The 21,487-nt window shown below is 42.8% G+C and overlaps 1 protein-coding gene across 1 annotated transcript in view; it reads left to right on the top strand.

The window, feature by feature from the left end:
• Positions 1-21,487, top strand: part of CELF4 (CUGBP Elav-like family member 4) — a 557,691-nt gene that overhangs the window by 528,750 nt on the left and 7,454 nt on the right. Inside the window, exons 9-13 of the mRNA XM_044681738.1 lie at positions 4,453-4,578; positions 5,104-5,183; positions 14,973-15,116; positions 18,577-18,724; positions 20,052-20,201. Of these exons, the coding sequence (XP_044537673.1) occupies positions 4,453-4,578; positions 5,104-5,183; positions 14,973-15,116; positions 18,577-18,724; positions 20,052-20,201 (648 nt within the window). The remainder of the gene's footprint in view (positions 1-4,452; positions 4,579-5,103; positions 5,184-14,972; positions 15,117-18,576; positions 18,725-20,051; positions 20,202-21,487) is intronic.

The raw sequence follows: 21,487 nt of genomic DNA on the forward strand, positions 1-21,487 counted from the left end.
ATTTAAGTAAAGTACCTTGAGGTAAGGAAAAACCTCCCAAGACAGCTTTCTGAAAGTAGAATAGGTTTCCTTAGGAAATCATAGGCTTTCCCCCTCAGTGGAGATTTTGAGTAAAAGCCAAAGGTCTGGATGACCACTTGTCATGAACCTTGTAGAAGAACTTTTAGTCAAGCTATGAGTTAGATTAGATAGCCCCTAAGGTCCCTTCCAACTTTGAGATTCTACAATTTGGTGAATTTTATTAAAATAAGAGGATTATTTTTTTTTTGCATTGGTCAACATTCTTAATGTTTTCTTGACCTAGACTTAAGAAATCTGCATATATATAAATGGAGATATTGAGGATAATAGACGAATATCTCTGCTCTTGTTTGTACTGAATTAGCATGTGGCATCTTTCACATAAGGTCACGATGCCCGAGTCCTCTCAGAGTGATGTGGACTTTAATATAAATTTCTAGATGTGGGGATATACTACACTGAACCATCCACACAGTCATCCATTTCCCCTTGTGACCATTGATTAAGGTTTTTGAAATAGCCTGTGAAGTTAAGAGGTTAGATTATGCCCAGGATTAGAGGTTAGTCAGTGACTGAGATTAGAGACTCTCTCCGAGCCCAAGAAATGGAGTTTTATTGGGTGTGAAACTGACTAGCCAAGATGGAGTTCAAATCCCAAACTTTGGCCGTATTGCCATCACACATCCCAATGCATGCATGTGGTAGGTGCCTGCAGCATTGTGAGTTAGAAGAGGCAATGTGTTGAGAGGAGGTAATCCGAAAGTTGTCCCTCTTGGGTTCTTGGTTATGAATGAGGAGAGGTACTGGCTGTCATGACCCTCCTCCTGCAGCTCTAAAGCTCTTCTATCTTCTTATCCCCAAGGCTATGTCCTAATATTCCTAATATTCATCAATAGACTAGACCAGCCAGAAAGTTTGCCTGCTCCCCTCACCATCTTTGGCCTTGATCTCCATGCCCCCTGAAACCTCTAAGGAGGACAAGTCTTAGAGAGCCCTCAATCCCCATATGCAAGTGACTTCCAGCAGAAGATGTAGGAAATCTTACAGAACAATCCATAAGTGTATACAATGTGCAAACTGATCACACTGGGCATCCCAAGGAGAGCAATCATCAGAATTGTATAAGCATTATCCAGCGAAGCTTCCTGGAGGAGGTCCCCTTGAAGTCAGGTTTCTTCTGTGGACAACAACCTTCTGGAAGGAAGTACTTTGTGATCCTCATCTCAGGAGGCAAAGGCCCAACCCCACCCCAAATTTAGAAGTGCTCCTAAGAGGGAGTTACCTTATCAATGCAAGAAGCAGATTGGGGAGGGGGCAGGTAGATTGGGGGTAGGGGTAAAGAGAGAGTTGGCAAAAAAAAAAAACACTGGCAAAAGAAAAGTGGCGATGTGGAGAGGAGCGTGTGGATGAATTTTAATGCAATCAGAAAGCTGTAATAATGATAATAAAGGAATATATTCAGACGTCAGGAGAGGGAGAAGGGGACCAGGCTGCAGCTCCAGAATTTAAATCAGGCAGAGGCGGAGAATTCTCTCTCCCCTTTTTTCCTTTCCTTTTTTTTTTTTTTCCTCCCAATGAAGGAAATGGAATTTTTAAGCAGGAGGGCGAGAGATTAGCAATTGGCAGGTTTTCACCTCTTTGTCTTCCAGCAAATCCCATTTAATCAGGGTCTTTAATAGAAGGAGGCTCTGGCCCCAAAGGCTGGCTGGGGCATTGGGTGAGAGGAGAGTCATTGATCCCTAGGGGTGGGGGAAGTGCAGATCCATACTATGAACACACACACACACACACACACACACACACACAGAAAGAGAGAGAGAGAGAGAGAGAGACAGTTTCAATAACCTCCACTGAAGTCTTTAAAAGCCCAAGTTTAATTTGATCTGAAATGTCATCACCACTTCTGAGAGAGAAAATATGTTGATTTTTTCTATCACCTTTGCTTCCCCTCTCTCGCTCTTCTTCTTCTTCTTTCTCCCTCTCTCCCCTATTCTCTGTCTCTCTCCACCTCTCCCACTCTCTCTCTCTGACTCTGTCTCTGTCTCTCTCCCTCTCTCTGTTTCTGTCTGTCTCTCTCCCTCTCCATTTTCCACTCTCCCACCCTCATCCCCCAGTTTCTTCTTTATTGGTCCTTTCTGCTTTGTCTCCCTTTACCTACATCTTATGCTATTCCTTATCTTTCACTGTTTCTCTTTCCCCTCTGTCCGTACCCCCCTCTTCCTCCATCTTGGCTCTGTGATCTGCATCAGTCCATTTCTCCTGCTGTCCTTAGCTTTGCTGTTCAGAGACAAGTAGTATCTCAGAGGTCAAACGAATCTGAGGATTAAGATGGTAGTTCCAAAGACCACCTAATGGCCACCTTAGCAGCAGGCATCCCCCATTCTAGTGTTCGAGCTCCATTATTCCCTTTCATCAATCCATGCCCCTCTCCTCTAGCCACACCCAGTTCCAAATTTCCATTATTCTTTAGGAGATCTTTCATGAACCCAACCCTGGGGAAGGGAATCCAGATTTCTAAGGAAGCCTGAAATAAAAGATCTAGGATTAGGAATGGGTTCGTTTGAGAACGGGGCACAAGTCTCTGAGGCTCTAGGGATCAATGCCTTCTGCTCACAGCTGGCCTCTACATTTCTCCAGGCCAGACAATAAAGTTCGAGACTGAGTCTGGCTTGGTCTTTGATCCCTCCTTCCACTGAAACCATACAGCAGGCTTGAAAAGGTGCACTTGCCCATGACTTGACTGAGGAAAGAAAAGGGAGAGACCCTATGCCCCAGGCTTCTATGGAGCATAGATCCTTTAGGCTTAGGTTGGGGTAAATAAGCACCAAAACCTAATGTGGGAGGCAGCCTAGTACAGTATCATTTTGGCTCAGCAGACAGAGTTCTTCTGACATTGATTACTTGTGTGACCGTGGGTAAGTCATTTAACAGCCTTTTACCCCAGTTTTCTCTTACATAAAATGAAGGCACTGCATAAAACCTACACATGGGGTGTAAAAAAGGAGTCCTTACAGGTTTAAAGAAAACATTAGGTAAGGGTGAATCAGAGAAGGCTTCCTGGAAAAATACAGTTTTGAGGCAGCTAGGCAGCATAGTAGATAGAGCACCAGCCTGGGATCAGGAGGTCCTGGGTTCAAATTTGATATCAGACACTTCCTAGCTGTGTGACCCTTTTCAAGTCACTCAACCCCTTACTGCTTAACCCTTACCACTCTTCTGCCTTGGAACCAATCCACAGTATTGATTTTAAGATGGAAGGTAAGGGTTTAAAAAAAAAAAGAAAAAGAATTGACACTAAGACAAAAGGTAAGGGTTTTAAAAGAAAAAAAAAAAAAAGAAAGAAAAACCAGCGGTTCTGAGCCAAGTTTGGCAGAAGAGAAGGAAAAGGAACAATCACCTTGTCTCCATTTCTCCATCACTGCCATCATCTCATTTTGAATTGACTTCAGTCAGTGTATCTAATATGATGGTTGGATGGATGGATGGGGGAGAAAAAGCCTGCATGTAGGTATTTGGGCAGTACCACCTGCAGTGAATAGCTCCTGGTGGGAGGAGAGTAAATAGCTCCCTGCAGAGGGTCATGCCCCTGAGGCCTTTGGATACTTGTCTGTCCATTTATGCTCTGCTTGTCTCTGTCCCTGTGTGCCCTCATGAGCTGGTGTATGTGCTTGTATATCTGCTCTCAGTATGTGCTCTTTCTGCCTTTGTGTGTGTACCTGTAGACCTGTGGGGGCACATTTTTGCATGTGCTTGCATATGGTTGTGTGGGTATGTGCAGGTAAGTGTGCATGAGTGCATTTGTATCTGCCTGTGTGCGTGCTTATACATGTAGAATAAAGCCCTCTCAGCTCTGAAGGCTATGGCTGAGCACCGGCTCAGGCATCAAACAACACTGAAACTGGGTTTCTTGGGGAAACTGTAATTCTCTTCTATGCGGAAGGGTGGAGAATCTGCTTGTATACAAACTTGGACACATCTGTGCATGCTTGGTTATATAGGTGTGCGTAGGGGAGAGAGACGTGGGTGTGTATAGATGTGTGTGTATGAAAGTCTACCCTGTATTATTATGTTTGACACTAAGGAATGCAAATTTTGGAAATTAAAGTTTTTTGAAAGCAATATGGCAAGGGGATGTGGGAGCAATGTGGGAGGGAGATGGTGTGGAAGGCCAGGTGTGGTGGGGGAGGGAAGGGGCATCTGGAACCTGGAGTCAAACCCTGGAGCACTTTCCCATGGTGTGACCCAAGACCATCTATCTGCTTTTTCATGGAGTGGTCCTAACCTTCTCTAAAGAACAGAAGGAGAAGGAATGATGTGGTCTGAGATTGAGAATCTCCAGCGCCACATCTCCTGCCTCCTCAATCCCCCTTGGTCCTCACGTGGCTCCCCAGTTGGAACCCCGGTAAGCATCTCCTAATTTTGTTCCAGAAGACAGAAAACTCTTTGTTGGCATGCTCAACAAGCAACAATCTGAGGATGACGTTCGCCGGCTCTTTGAGGCCTTCGGAAACATTGAGGAATGTACAATCCTTCGGGGGCCAGATGGCAACAGCAAAGGTAGGAAATGGGCTGATCTGATGAGGGAAGAGCAACCACCACCTTCATGGGGCTCCAGCTACACAGAGAGAGATGGGATACAGCTAGAGAACTACAGGCAGTGTCTATCGCTGCCAGACTGAGCTGGGGGGCTGTGTTGTGAAGGGTTTTCACTGTTGAAGCCATGGGTGGGAATAGGTGAGGGACAGCTTCCTGAAAAAGGATGTAGAACAGAATTTAGAAGAAAGAAATGCCTCTGTCCAAGCTACCAAGTGGCAGAGAATGGGTAATGGGTCTGGAGCTAACATGTTAAATTGGAGTCTCTTTACCTTCTGCCTGTCTCTCCTTTCTCTGTCTCTCCCTCTCTGTTTCTTTCTTCTTCAGTGTGTCTCTTCCTGACTCTCTCTGTCTCTGTCTTTGTCTTTCTCTGTCTCTCCATGTATCTCTCCTTGCCCTCTTCTGCTCTGGTTCTCCATGGTTTGGGTCAAGATTTGGACTGAATAAGGTCCAGAGGTCCATTTTCTCACCAGATCACTTTCCTCCTAGGGTGTGCCTTTGTGAAATACTCCTCCCATGCTGAGGCCCAAGCTGCCATTAACGCCTTGCATGGCAGCCAGACCATGCCGGTGAGTGAAGATCCTCAGATTGGGGGTGGAGGGGAGGGCAAGCCAATTCCTGTCCCCAAACACATGGCTGTCCAGGGCTCAAGAATCCTATCTGCCCCTTGAATGCCTGATTGAGGAGGGTGGTAAGGGTCTATGTTTCTACACTGAGTTTGGAAAGGTTCTGTGTGAGGAATAAAATAATGGGAATGGGGGCCTGGTACGAACATGAAGCAGCTAAATACTCAAGATTGCTAAGATGGAGAACTCGCCATGAATGTACAACTGATGAGGGATAAGAGTTGGGGATGGGAGCTTGAGAATGAGGAATAAAGGCCAGATATGGGGGCCAAGGGCCCACAATTATGTAAATGCTTTGTTTGTGGGTCCTAGAATTTAGTACTAAAAAGAACCACAAAGATAACCTATTCTAGAGGTAAAATAATTTGCCCAAGATCAAAGAAATAGCAAGTGTCAGTCGAGATTTAAACAAAGATCTTTTTTCCCCCATGAACTAGGCTTTCTGCCCAGTTTTTAATGCCTTGTCATAATCTCCTCTCTTTAAATATCACAGAGTCCTAGACCTAGAACAGACCTTAGAGGTCATTCATGTAGTCTAGTCTTTTCAGTTTATAGATAAAGAAAATGAGATCTGGAGAGAGGATTCATGTATCCAGAGTGACTGAGGTTAGCGAACAGTTGGCTTAGTGCCTGGCACATAGAAAGCACATAAGAAAGACCTGTTGACTGACTGAAGGGGATTCAAAATCCAGCATTTCATTCTATTCTTTGTTGTCTCCATACACCAGGAGTTGGTTCCCTGGTCCGGTCCCCACAACCCTCCTGCCAGAGGCCAGCTGGGGGGAGAGGACAAAGAGGCTTTTTGCCCTTGGGTCCTCCAGTTGTTGACTGTCAAGACCCACTTCTTGAACTTGGGTCATTTTTTAACTCTGACCACTTGAGAATGCAGCTTTCAATTTAACCCTTACCCTAATGTCTCTGAAATACACATGGGACCTTTTTTCTTTTTTTTTCTAATGTAGTATATGTTATATATGAGAACAAAGAATAATATATTATAATAATATAAAAATAACATAATATAATAATATATATTTTATGTAATAGTACATATAATAATAAATGAGAATTTTTACTGCTAGACTCTCTAGGGAAACAAAGGATTAAAATAAAATCAAATGGAGATGTTTAATTAAAAAAAAACTTAGCAAGCTTATGGTGTAGATGTCCCAAGTTTTCACAAAAATGTCCATGGGTCTGGACTTACTGTTTCTTAGCCTCCTTAAATGACCCAATCTTTATGGGTGTTGAGAGTCAGTCTTACCCAAATCCTCTTTTAATATCTGATGTTTGATTGGGCCCATAGGATTTGCCTACATCTGGGAGGAATCCCAGACATTTTGAAAGCCCCCAAGCTTCAGTCACCTCAAGACGTTTCCTCACAGGTTGGGTTTTCAGTGTTAGGGGTAGACACTCAAGGGCTCCAGATAGAGACAGAGTATGGAAATAAAGGACTGAGTTCTGCATAGAGGGGGCTGAATACTGGTGATGATGTCTGAGTACCAAAAACTGAGATTAAGATCTTCCAAGATGGAGACATATAGGGAAGAGGGCAAAAGGTATAGATAGGATTTGGCGTAAAGGATCAGGAAAAAGGTTAAGAAGAGGACCTATGGATTGATATGGGGGGTCATGTTCAGGAACCAGAGCTCTGTGTCAGGAATGAGAGCTAAGGGTTGGGAATATGGGCTCATGGTCAGGATGGGTACTCAATGTCAGGTATGGGAACCAAAACTTAGAATGGGGGCTCCTTCTTCAAGATAGGGAGATAAGAAGGTAAAGTTTAGAGAAAGGGCAAGAAGCAATCAGATCTGTCTCCTCAACACTGTGCAAGATACAATTAGGTGTTTTTGTATCCCATATACCTAACACAGTGACATATACATAGTAGGTTATTGAAGTAGATTGAGCTCAGTACTTAAAATGTAAAGGTTTTCTGAATGGGAATCAATGGAATAACTCAAATTGCTAAAATATTGATAAGAAAAAAAATTTTTAATACTGAAAAACCAAAGGTGACTTTGAGTATATGAAAGTGAATGTGTGGCATGTTGTGGAATTTTGTGCGTGATTATGTGACTGTGTGGTTCTGGTATATTGTGCATGTGTACATGCACACATCAAAGTTAGTGCCAAAGACCTGCCAATTTGAACTCTCTCAAGAAAGAACTGCACCTGGCACTCTTAACCTCCACCAATCTCATCAACTCAAGCTCTCCGAGGGAAGAGGCCATTTTTCTTCCCTCATCTCCTCCAGCCAGGAAGGAGAAAGGGGCAGATGCTTGGGTAAAACAAAAACAACAACAACAAAAAACAAGCAAAAGTCATTTGACAGGATCTCTTTTTTTCTATGAGGGAGCCCAACAGGTCTCTAAAAACACTCCGCAGGTAAATAGGGGCTAATAAGGCATCCTACTCAAATCTGTCCAGGCTTTTCCCTTGTTACCTTGGGCAAGTCACTTAACCTTTATGAAGATCAGGTTTTTTTTAACCTTACCTTCTGCTTAGAATCAATACTATATATTGGTTCCAGAGCAGAAGAGCCATAAGGGCTAGGCAATGGGGATTAAGTGACTTGTCCAGGATCACACAGCTATAAAGTGTCTGAGGCCAGATATGAACCCAGGACTTCCCCTCTCTAGGCCTGGCTCCCAAGCCACTGCCAGCTTCGCCCAAGATTAGTTTCTATATCAATAAATTGAGCATAATGAAACCAGTGCTCTGTAGTTCTGTGTTGTAGTGAAGAATCAATGAAATATTGGATGTGAACATTCTGGGAAAGTCTTGAAAGTAATAAAGAAATCACAGAATCTTAGCATGGGAAGAGGTCTTAAAGGCCACCAAGTCTAACCTGCACATGACCATAACCATTGAAGTGGTCATCCAGCCTTTGCTTGGAGACCTCTGGTGAAAGGAGAATGCAGCCTGCTTTTGGACAGCTCCAATTGTCAGGAAGGTTTTCAGGAAAGGAGGGTATGTCAAGCCTAAATGTGTCCCTTTACAAGTTCCATCTATTGCTTCTAGTTCTGATTTAGGAAAAAGGCCTAGGGCTGGAGAGGCCTTAGAGGATATCTAGTTTCAACTCCCTACACAAGTCAGACACCTTATCATCTCCACAAATGAGGAAAATGAGCTTCAGGAGGTGAAATAACTTGCCAGAAGTCACACAGGTTAATAAGGATAAGAGCCAAGATTTCTACTCTGCTCTGATTCCTAATCCATCTTTCTTTCACTACCCATGAGACCATTTTCCAATATCAGATAACCTGAATACTCTGAGATATAGACGTAAACACAGACATGAAATGATAAATCTGGTCCAATCCCATCCCATCTTCTTTCCTAAAGATATGCATTTTTGTGGGAATACACATGAGCTGTAACCAGACCTGTGATGTTATGAGTTCAAGAACTCCCAAAGGACCTCCCTCTATCAATGCAGTCCAACCCCTTCTCCACAACTCACTGTTTTAGAGAGTTGCCCAGAGCACTAAGAGATTAAGTGCCTTATCCAGGGTTGCATAGCCAGCTTGAGTCAGACAGGACTTGAACCCAGGCCTTCCTAGTTAAGAGACTGACTGGATATGCATTGTGTTGCAGTGTTTCTTTGATAGGTATTTATCAACAATAGATAGATAATTAATAGATAAAATAGCTTATATTTATTTTGGCATTCAGTGTTAATATGTATGTATGTATGTATGTATGTATAAAAACCTTACTCTTAGAGAGAAACCTAAGTTTACTTGTGGTTTGGGATTTGTAAGAAAAACATAAAGATAACTAGAATCCAGATATCTAGATGCCTAGCTTGATGTCCTTTTTCTACTATATCACAGCTGCTTCTCTCCATGCAGGTGAATCAATCAATCAGTCAGCATTTATTAAGTGCCTCCTATGTACCTGGCACTTGTACTAGGCCTTGGGGATATAACAAAGACAAAGAATGATACCATCTCTCCTTTCGTGGAGCTGGGACTCGTTGGTAATAAAGGTTTTGGCCATAAGTCAGCCAAAATAGAGTCCCAAAGAGTATCTCCACATAGAGCAGAGTAGCAAAGTAGAGGGGCAGAGGTAACGGAGGGGAGGGAGGAAAGGAAGAGAAAGAGGAATCAGAAAGGAGTGAAGGGGGAGCTGGGCAGAATCAAGACCAAACAAAAGAGCAGGGAAATCAGAAGGCAGACTAAGAGGAGGGTCCACAGAATGGAAAAAAAAAAAGCCCTAGTTAGAGGCTATGTGTTGTGGGGTTGATTGAGTCTGCTGCTAGATTGAGTCAGGCTAGATTGAATCAGAAAGACTTGAGTTTAAGTCCTACCAGAGACACTAGCTGCATGACCCTGTGCAAGTTACTTAGTCTCTCTAGACCTCAGTTTCCTCATCTGAGAAAGAAGGAGTTGGAGTTGATGGCCTCTAAGTCCCTTCTAGTCCTAATGCTATGATCCCACAGTCTGTGGCTTTCAAACTGAGATACTTGGGACTCTCTTCCACCCTCTAAAAGTACCATGTCACTTTCTCATTCTCCTAATGCGAGGCCCAGGAAGAGCCCCAGAGAGTAACTGTGGCTATATGGCTTGGGCATGACTTAGAGAATCACAGATTCATAGATTTAAGAGCTAGAGGAATCTTAGAGGTCATTTAGGTCAACACTCCCATTTCACAGCTTAGAAAACTTGATCCTCCTGTTTTCCCTCGCCCTTTTCCTTATCCTGGCTCTTAATCCCTATTTTCAAAAAATGGTTTGGCTATGAGACTAGATACATGAGGGAAAGAGCCAGACCAACAATGAAATAAGAAAAGGAAAAATATGAAATATTTTTGAAAAATTTGAAAAATATTCAAAAAATGAAATAAGATATAGCTATTTGACATGTTTTTCCTTTGGGTTTCTTACCGAGAGATTTCCATTTTTCACCAGCCCCCAGGATCCCAGAATTACCTGGGTCTACTCCCTTGACTCTATCAAGACAAGTTGGCTTTGTTTGCCTGATGTAAAGAGCTTCACAAAGTAGCTAACAAAGTGTACAGAAACTAATCGTTCCCAAAGTACAGAGATCTCATTCTATTCGTTGGGTTGGTCTCCCTTAAAGGAACCATTTCCCCCATTCCTATTAACTGTCTGGACCCAGTCCCACATTATACAATTCCCATTTATATTAATTTTTTAAATTTATATAACGTGAGCATTTAGGGTTTATGAAGCATTTTCCTTAGTGACCCTTCAAAGTAGAAAATATAAGATTCCTGAAGTTACAGATGAGTAAACCGAGGCTAAATTAAATGACTTGTTCATAATTGCATAGTTAGTCAGTTGTTAGGGCTGGAATGGACCTAAGATCTGGTAAAGCTCCACTCCTTTCCCTCTTTTTCCAGCTGGGTTCAAGTCTAGTCTCAGCACCCATCCCTCTGGCCATTAATGGGTAATGCTTTCAACCTGCCCAACACTAACCCACCATTAATAGCTAACATGTATCTATGGCTTTAAGGTTTGTAAACCATTTTACATATATTTCCTCATTTGATTCTCACAACAACCGCAGGAGGTAGGCTTTATTATCATCTTCATTTTATAAATTAAGAAACCAAGGCTGAGAGAGATGAAGTGATTTGCCCAGGGATCATACAGCTAGTAAGTGGTTGAAGCAGGATGGGAACTCAAGTCTTCCTGTCTCAATGTCTAGTATTCTATCCACTGTGCCTTCCCATTTCAAAATCCGTACCCTAATACTGGACCTCCCATTATCCAGTGTCTCATCATAAGAGGTGCTGTTAGGTCTCCCCTCATTATTGGCAAAGCTGAGATGATAGTCATGTCATGAGACCGATGAATGGAATGGCTACACCCTAGCCAGCTCTGACTGCCAAATCTGCCAACTGCCTAGGTCACCTTCTGATGGCTCTTTCCCCCACTCTATTCCTAATATTCCACAAAACAGCAGTCCCATCAAATGCTGCTTACAAATTACATTTTCATCGTAGGTAGCAGCTTTGCCAGAGCAATATGTTGTCCTCAGCCCCATGCCTTGGTTTTTGTGATATCTATAAAGCAGAGCTGACCTGATCAGCTTTGATACCTCTGCTGCTTTTTCTACCCAGTGATTCTAAGACCAGTGCCTGGGGCAAGGTCAAAAATGGATATTTACCAACAACTGGCATTGGTAAAAATATTCTGGACTTCGTGCTGACCTCAAGGAAAATAATGATGCCATCTTGTATTAGAGCTGGAAGGGACCTCGAAGGTCATCACACTCTTTATTTTGCAGGAAACAGAAATGTAGAAAAAAAGTGATTTTCCATGGCTCACCATCATGATTTTACAATACCAGGAACACTTGAGGCAGTTTCCACCCAAAGTAGAGGGGGTGTGGTAGCAGAGGCCCAGCTTTACAATCAGACAGACTTCAGTGAAAATCCTGCTTCTGACACACACTAACTGGTAACCCTGGGTGAGTTCACTGAACCTCTCAAGGACCCCAGGCAACTTTTCAAGGTCCTAAATTACAGACAAGTTGACAATATGCATTGGTGGAAGGGATTTCCATTTAGGGAGTTCCTCACCCTTAAAAAATTCCAAGTCTGAAGAGAAGGTGAAAAAAAAAAACAACTCTACCCTCAAGATGGTTATGAAGAAAGTTCTGTATAAACCTTTGTCTTTAAATTTGACAGAAAGAAAAAGAGTTCATGTAATAATAACTCATATTCTGATTATGTTTTGCACGCAAAATCACTTTCTTCAAAATAATCACTTAACATTAAGTGCCAGCTAGGATTTGAACTTAGTTCTCCTGATTGCAAGTCCTGTTCTTTTCACCGTACTTAGAAGCCTTGGCCATTTTATCAAAAGTTGAGGCTCAGATTTCCTGCTCAGTTCACAAGGGGCTAGATTTAAGAAAGACTTTATTTCAAGGCCACTGACAGGTCAGGAAATTAGTTTTTGCCACTAAGGCCCAGGGTTGGGGATTGGGAAAAGAAGAGAGCTCATACCATCCATTCCCATTCATTTTCTTCTCTTTGCTGGGCAAGGAGGGGAAACAGCCAGTGAAAAAGTAAGAAAAGTAGGCCCCCAACTCAACACAATTCATATAACACACTTACAAAGTACTTATACGCATGCACGAACATGCACACCTGCATGCATACACACACACTGCCAATAAAGTAGGAAGAATGCTTCAGGAATTGGAGACAGAAGAGGATGCTGGTGAACCTTATATGTTCCCTTCCCTACTTCTGAAGGGGCCCTAGGCTCATCTTGAAGAGAATGTCTGGATGGTCTTTAGGGAGTCTGAGAACAGGCAGGGAGCTGATCTCCTTGGTCCAGACTGCCCACTGGAATGGTACTAGACAAGCTTTTTTCCAATTTCCTTTTCCTAAAGAAGGCTGCTTCATGGGTATCAGACATATACACATACATTCCCATACAATTATCAACACCCAGATGCATACATATTTGGGTACGACAAACAAATGGATGCCCACACACAAAGAAGCAATCACAAATGTGCACGCGCACGCGCGCGCACACACACAAATACAAACAAAGCCACACATAAGTTCTAAGAGCAAGGTGAGAGCAAGGTCTTGGAGGGAAAAAGATCTATCTGTGGGAAAGGCCTTAACGCTTTCAGAGTACAGAAAAGGAAGGGCTGGGAATGAGTAAAATGGGGAGATTAGAAGTTCAGTATCAAGAAATGGAAGGAGGAGAAGAGGAAATAGCAGTGGCATAGCTGAAACAAAGGTAGGGAAGAGGGTAGAGGCAGGGAAGAGAGCAGTATGGCAAGGAAGGAAGGATTGGAGGAAAGGAATTGAGTCCAAATGGGACTTCCTCTGCCCTGAGACACTACGGTCTCTGAACATGAGATCCCAATCCAGTCAGTTCCCTTATAGCAGCCCGGGGCTTTACTCAGTGGGTTTAATGATCCAGAATATGTCCATGCTACAGTCTCCTTAGGGAGCATGTCCAGTAATCATTAGTAGGAATTGTGCACATTAGGAAACTCAGCAGACAAAGAGCCATAATTATGAGCAGGATGTTGGAGGATCAATGATTTTCCCACTTCCAATATCCATCCATTTGCCAAGAATGAAATCAACTAGAACCTGGGGGAGGGAAGGGTACAATAAGGGCAAATTATGACATAATTCCCCTAATTTGGAACTTCATATCACAGGCAGTCCTTCTTCCCCAACTCCTATCATAGATCAGACTCTCTAACCTATTTCCCTGTACAAATCTAAGGATCATCGTGATTACAATGATCAATGCTGTCCACCAAGAGGCAGGATGTGGTAATGAAAGAGTAATGGATTTGTAGTCAGAAGACCAGGGTTCAAATCCTAAGCTGTGTGATCTTGCCCAAGTCACTTAAACTCTTTGGTCCCCAGTTTCCCAATCTGTAAAATGAAGGGCTTGGTCATTAATGATTTCCAGTGGTCCCTTCCAACTAACCCTAAAGCCTCTGATCTTATCTCAGATACATGTGTATATTCCTTTCCAGATTACTTTCATGTCATTTTTCAAATTTGATCTTCATAAAACTCCTGGGAGATTTTACAGGTGGGACAATTAAGGTCTAGAGATGTCAAATGACTTGGGAAAGATTATTTGACAAATTAATCATGGGTCAAATTATACCATTGCTATGCTAACATATGTATATGAAAATTAGAGAGAGAGAGAGAGAGAGAGAGAGAGAGAGAGAGAGAGGTCCATATATATGTGTGTGATAGGGAGAGCCAAAGAGATGGAGCAAAGACAGGATTTTAGTCTATTTGAGTACAGGGTACTTTGCTATTCAAGACTAGAACCCAGGGTTCCTGATTCCTGGAAGAGGACCCTTCATCCAGCATCTTTCAGTAAGCTTCTTTATTCTATGTTGCCGTGGGGCTGAGAAGTATGGAGTGATCTGGAAGGAGAGGGGAAAGAAAAAGAGTGTCCAATCAAATGACTGAATGTTTAGTTGAGCCTTGAGGTCCTGGATTCCCATCTCCTTTGTTCTTTTTGTCTGGGCCCAGAGAGATCATTGATAATAATTTTAGCCAGATCATCGTACTTTTAAGAATAAAGTCACTCCCAATAGTTCATGGCTGGTAGGTTTTGTATATTAGGGATGCAGCCTATAGCTCTGGTCTCCCCTCAGCTGGGTAGTATAGTGGGAAGAGCACTGGATTTGAGTCAGTAGCTATATTTGAATCCTACCTCAGACATTTTATTAGCTGTGTGACTTTAGGTAAGTCATGTAACCTCTCTAGGCCTCACTTTTCTCCTCTGTAAAATGGGATGGCAGAACTAGATGACCTCTGAGGTCTTTTCTAGGGCATCTAAGAATCAAAACAACACAGTGTCTCATTGGAATCACTCTAAATCTACTCCCTAAATTGAGGGAGGAGTGTTTGGGGAAGTTTGACGATACAGCTGATCCAGTCTTCTTTGTTCCCTCTGCCCTGAAAATAGAAAAGTGATAAAAGTGATCATAGTTTGATGTAAGAGATTCTCTAGGATTCACAGAACCTTAGAGACAACAAGAATTTCCCTAAGACATTCTATCTCGACACAATCTCAAGAAAAGGGAGAAGAGATGTTTAGAACCAGGGGCATAAACCATGCTAAAGGAGGGAAGACGCCTAGGACTGCCAGATGGAGGCAGGGAGGAAGGGAAGAAGAGAGGGAGGGAGGGAGGGAGGGAGGCCCTAGTTGGTATCTGTCTCACAATCTTTCCTCTCCACCCACTTCAGGGAGCCTCGTCTAGCCTGGTCGTCAAGTTTGCAGACACAGACAAGGAACGCACAATGAGGCGGATGCAGCAAATGGCGGGCCAGATGGGCATGTTCAACCCTATGGCCATCCAGTTTGGGGCATATGGAGCCTATGCACAGGCAGTAAGTGTAGAAATGGTTCTGGGACAGGAGAGGTGGTGTCTAGGGTGGTGGTGGATAGGGGGAAGCAACCTGGAAATAGCAAATGAGAGATTCAGAGAGTTACAAGGACCCATCCTGAGTCACCTGTTTAGAGTCAGAGGGAAAAGAAGAGACACAGGTCCCAAACTCAGGGAGCCCCTGCTTTGGTCCTGGGATTGAAAGAGTTTATGATGGGAGAAGCCCTAATCTGATGAGAGAGATAGGGCCCCATTCCAGTGAGGCCCTTGTCCAATGTAGAGGGTAAGGGGGAAGAAAGCTAGTCTTTGGAGAGTCCCTGGTTTGGCTGGGCAAACAAGAAAACTCCCACTCTCCAGGAATCAAATAGGTAAAAACAGTGCAAATAACTACAGTGCAAACAGAGTAATTAATTGAAGCTCTGAGAGACTGCCTAAGGAGGTGAATCAAGTGTTGTGGGGTTAATCAGGGCAAGCTTCTTTAAGAAGGGAGGTTTAATCCATTGATTCAACATACATTTATTAAGTTTACCATGTGCAAAAGCACATTGTTAGCTTTTAGAGATACAAAGAAGAAACAACAACAAAAAAAGACAATTCCTGACCTGTCTGCAAGGAGTTTGCATTCTCCTAGAGGCAACCATTCTGAAGGGGAAGAGCACAGATTGGGGAAGAGGAAGAGAGAGAGATGAGAGAATAATTCCCACTGTGTAGAAACAGCCTTCCAGAAGGGGCAGAAGTGGGAATTACTCCTTTGATCAGAATGGTATATTAATTAGTTCAGTTGGAGGAGGGTATTGGGGAATCCAATGAGAAAGTAGACCAGAAAGCCAAATAGATGGTGGGCATTGGGGAAAACTTGTGGGTAAAATAAGAGATAATAATAATAATAATAACTCACATTCATATTGCATTTTAAGCCACTTTCATGGGCATTATTTCATTTGCTGCTTACAACAAGGTTGGCAAGAGAAGGATTATTATTCCTGTTTTACAGATGAGGAGACAAGTTTAGAAAGAACATAGATCTGATCAAAGATTTAGAGTGGGAAGAGACCTCAGAGAGTAGGTAGTCCAAATGTATCATTTTACAGCGAGGAAACTGGGGTCCCAAGGGAGATTAAGTGGTTTGCCTGAGGTTCCAAGGCTGGAATGGTGAAGTAGGACTAGAATCCAGGACAAGAAAGAAAAATCATTGGCCACTCCCAAACACCCTTTTTTTACATTCTTTCCACTCATGTTACTGTTCTCTGTTAGGGGCAAGTGCCCTACTTTCCCCATTTTCTACCTAATCCCATCTTAAACTCATTCACACCCAGAGGTGCTGGAAAAACTATATATATGACACTATTCTTTTCCTCCTCCCATACTCCCATCCTAGTAAAATGTGTATTTTAAGGAGTGTCACAGACTTAACCCAAAGGAATTCAATTATAACAGTGGAACATCAAGCCCCTTGACAAGCTATTGAAAGAGATATTTCTAGTTTCCTGGTGGCCTTTTATCATAACAGATAGTTGAATGCCTCTTCTACTAATCCATAATAGAGAAGGGTCTTCTGAAAGAGTTGGGAGGGAAGAAAAATAGAGGGTTTTTTAAAAATCAAAATAAGAGAAGTAAAGGCAGAGTTGATTATTTTATTGTCCTTGTAGCCAGTTTTGCCCTATTTGACTCTATAACTACTGACCATAAAGAATTTCTTCTTCTAACACTATCATGCAAACAGGGTGACTATCTGGTATTCTGCAGATTACACAAGGCTTAGAGAGAATAGAAAGCTAAGTTCTAGTCCCACTTCTGACAGTAAGTAGTTATACTACACTGGACCAAAAAAATATATATATAACTTTCCTCAGCCTTACTTTCCTCATCTGTGAAACGGAGACAGAAATACCAGCTCAAAAAGTTACAACAAAGAACTTTGTAAACCTTAAAATTGCTATAGAAATGTGAGTAGCTGTTATCATGTTAGATTCTAAAGATAAGTCATGATGAAATTATCCAGGAGAGGAGGAAAAGCTGTGTGACATACCCCATTTGGTTGTTAGATGACCTCAACTTCCATTTCACTGAGGATATAAAGCCTGAAGGAGTTTTAGAGACCACTAAGTTCACCTTTGTCATTTTACTGATGGGGAAACTAAGGCTCAGAGAGATCACAGCCAGAAAGTGGCATACAGGCAGATGGAGTGCTACAACTGTCACCTAGAGATCAGAAGTAAGGAGCTTTGAGGCAGTCAGCTGACACAATAGATAGAGTGTCAGGCCTGGAGTTGGGAGGACCTGGGTTCAAATTTGACCATTAGACATTTTCTAAGTATAATTCACATACTCAATCAGCTAGTCATGGGACCAGGGGGACCTCACCATAGTACAGGCTTTCAGTGACTGCTGGAACTACCTTTTGTCATCTATCTTCCCTTTGGCCTTAACACAAAGTCAAGGTTCTTTGGGCTAATCGATCTGACAATTGATAAACATTTATTAAGCACCTATTCTGTGACAACTGACACTATGCTACACCTAGCTTCTGCCTTTCAATTCTTGGAGGAAACACTGCCTTGGCCACTAGGAGCTATGAAACCTCAGACATTCACTTGCCTTTTCTGAGCCTCAATTTCCTCATTTGAAAATGAAGTTGAACTAGATTTCTCAAGTTATTTGTAGCTTCTAACATTTTATGATTCTCTGAGAGTGACCTTAGGAACTAGTTATTGAAAGTGTAAAGTTTCCTCTTTGCTGCTCTCTGTCTCTTTCTCTGTCTCTGTGTCTCTGTCTCTCTCTTTTTTTCTCTCTCTCTCTGTCTCTCATCTATTAAAGAACCTTCTTGACCTGGTTCTTTTCCTATATCTAGACTGAAATATACTAGACACCCCTCCTCCTTTTTACTTTGTTCCTAGTATCTTTGTTGACAGTCCAACATGCTTATCTCTCTCCTCCAGCCTGCCCTTACTTTCCCCAGAGTATCCCAAAGATATTCCTAACATCATTTGCCCAAACAATGGTCCACTGCTCTGCCAGCCTGGGATATTCCCCCCAGCTCTCCCCATGCATCTGGTCTCATCCCCATATGGAAGATTCTACATATGCATTTTTCAGAATATCCCCACTTCCTAAGATTATAATTTTTAAAACACAAAAAGCCCTCAATTTATATTTTTATAGAGATAATTCTGCACTGTTCTATATCTCCCTCTAAGTTCAATCAGTGTAGTTAGGGGGAAATGATTTCCTCTAATTTCAAAATCATTTTTGAAAGGATTGAGTATTCTTTCTCAAGCTGTGACCCATTGGTTTTCAGTTCCTATCCTATCCCACCACCAATCCAGGAATATAAGGATAGAACAAAAATTATATGATACATAAGGATGAGAAGCTATATTAAGGGGAGTCATGATCCCCTAAAATGGTGGGGACAGCCCCACCTGGGAGCGCGTGATATTTTTTCCCCGTTCCCTTTGCCCCAGCTGATGCAGCAGCAGGCGGCCATCATGGCATCCGTAGCACAAGGAGGCTACCTGAACCCCATGGCAGCCTTCGCCGCAGCCCAGATGCAGCAGATGGCAGCACTCAACATGAATGGCCTCGCAGCTGCCCCCATGACCCCAACCTCAGGTAAGTTGTTCTACCTCAGAGGTCCCATGCAAGGGGAAAGATGGGCAAAAAAGGTCTTTCTGCTCATCAGAGGTGACTAGACATTGGCTTAGGGCAGTTAGTTCAATGTTTACAGGGGTGAAAAACGTGCTTCTGAGACCAGATTCATGGGATTGATTCTTATATTGGTCAGTGGAGGGATAGGAAGGCTACTTTAAGGAGTAGGCCTTGAGCTATGATTAGAAGGAGGCAAGGGATTTAGTATTATTATTGCTTCTAATTACTTAGAAAGACAAGTAGATAGATTCTATCCTCTATCCCCATCATCAATAGCCTTGTTATGGCTCTATTATTGCCCTGACTATCCTTATTACCAAGACTATTTCAGTTTTCATTGCCATTACTGTCATCAGCATCAATAACAACTTCACTACCACCTCCATTCCTTCTCTTTCATTACCATCCCAGTCATCACCACACACACATTACCATCACTACCAGCCTCATCACCACCATCACTGTCACTACCATCAGTAGCGTTATTGTCATCCCCATTTACTATCATCCTCATCATAGTCACTCTCACCATTATCTGAGTTAGACCCTGACTTATACATCATTCCTGTGGGATAAAACAGACCACGATGGGAATGAAGACACCCATAGTTAGTCTCTGTATTGACTTCTCAAAGACTGTCTACCTGAGCAGTGAGAACTCCATCTAGGAGATCTGGTTGGGAGAGATGGGAAAAGGCAGCATTCACAGGCTCCTGACTTGATAATACAGATAAAAAATAGAGGAAATGTTCATTCTATAAATGTGCCCTTACTGAACAACCAATATTCTCCCAACCTTGTGCTCCACCATACTGTGACCTAGAAAAGACATGTCCCCTTTCCCAGGGGAGCACAGCTTCCTTTGGCTGACAAGCTTCACATCCAATCACCAACTAGAAGAAAATGCCACACATTACATGGCCACACACCTGTGATTCAGACCTCAGGTGTTATAGGAACTCAATGAAAGGGAGGTCAGTGGGCTTAATTACTCAAGAAGAAGACTTCTAATGGGACTCGTTCTGAACCTTGAAGACTGGGTAAGATTTGAATAGGTATAGAGGAGATGGAAGGGAATTTCAGTTACATGGGGTGGTGGGAAGGGAGGAATATCACAAATAAAAGCTCATAGGTTGGATTGAACATGACCTATGAAGGGGATAATGAGGAGGTCAGACTGAATCCTCAGAAAGGGGAAGGCCAGTGAGGAAAGAGTCTATACAAGGCCTGGGATCCTTCACCTTTGCTGTCTCTGTGTTTCTCTTTTTTCTCCTCCCTCTCTATTTCCCAGGTGGTAGTACCCCTCCGGGCATCACTGCACCAGCTGTGCCTAGCATCCCATCCCCCATCGGGGTGAACGGATTCACTGGCCTTCCCCCACAAGCTAATGGGCAGCCTGCAGCTGAAGCCGTGTTTGCCAATGGAATCCACCCCTACCCAGGTAAGACAGCTCCCTGACCCTTTACTACCACAACTTGAACTTTCTTAATTCTGCCCCCTATGCCCTATAACTTTCTTCTACACCACTTATCTAATGGGGGTAGACATGGCACAAAGAAATGACCCAGAGAGGAATTCTGAGGGCACACACAACTGAATCCATGCTCCCACTAAAAGAGTTTCTTTATTCACTAAAAAGACCATGGAGAGGTCCTGTGCCTTCAACCTGGGGATAGATAGATAGTCATTCCAGATCTATTGGCCTAGGCACGAAATGAAAACCTTTCTCTTACTGGCCTTACTGAGACATGGCAAGGTAGAAAATAAAGGAATTTAGGAAAGTAAACAGGGAAACAACATTTTAAAAATGTAGATGAATGAGATAACCAAGATCTACAAATGTTCATTCATTAGCTTCTGCCTGCCAGATGTGGCCGCTCCTTCCCTATGTACTATCACCTTTGAGCATCTGTCCTTCATCTCATTAACCCCTTCTCAACTCTTAAGTGGGAGGGGATATGACTTCAACATACACACCTGTCAGGTATAGGATATATCAGTAGTAATAAAGTTTTTGATCTGAGATCCTTAGGAGATCCCTGCCATCTCTTTCTGAAGATCCCTTAGAGTGACTTTAAGCATCTGTCCCACATACAACCAGGTACAAAGGGTAAAAGAAACCTAGATCTAGACCAGTGATTCCCAAAGTGGGCGCTACTGCCCCCTGGTGAGTGCTGCAGTGATCCGGGGTGGGGGAGGGGGGTGATGGCCACAGGTGCATTTATCTTTCCTATTAATTGTTATTAAAATTTTTTTTAAATTAATTTCTGGGGGGCTAAGTAATATTTTTTTTGGAAAGGGGGCAGTAGGCCAAAAAAGTTTGGGAACTACTGATCTAGACTTACAACTAGAAGAGAGACTTCTAAAGTTCCTTATTCCAACCCACCTCCCAAGGCAAAGAGGACCCATCTGCAACATCTTCCACCAGTGGTCATTTAGTCTATATGAAAACTTCAAGCAATGGGGGAGCTTCCTGCCCAAAACAATCTTTCCTACTTTAGGCCAATTTGAACTATTAATCATGTTTTCCTCATGTTGAACTGAAATCTGCATCCCTAGGAATTCTGCCCTTTAGAGCCAAGTAGAATAAGTGTAACCTTTATTTCATACAAGAGCTCACTAAATACTTAAAGATCCCCATCGTGCCCCCCAACGTGTCCTCTCTTCTCTATAATAAACAGTTATTTGGTTAATACTCATTTCATATGGCTCCTAATCATATGTGTC

This window comes from Gracilinanus agilis, chromosome 1 (genome assembly GCF_016433145.1).
Source record: "Gracilinanus agilis isolate LMUSP501 chromosome 1, AgileGrace, whole genome shotgun sequence".
NCBI classification, from domain to species: Eukaryota; Metazoa; Chordata; class Mammalia; order Didelphimorphia; family Didelphidae; genus Gracilinanus; species Gracilinanus agilis.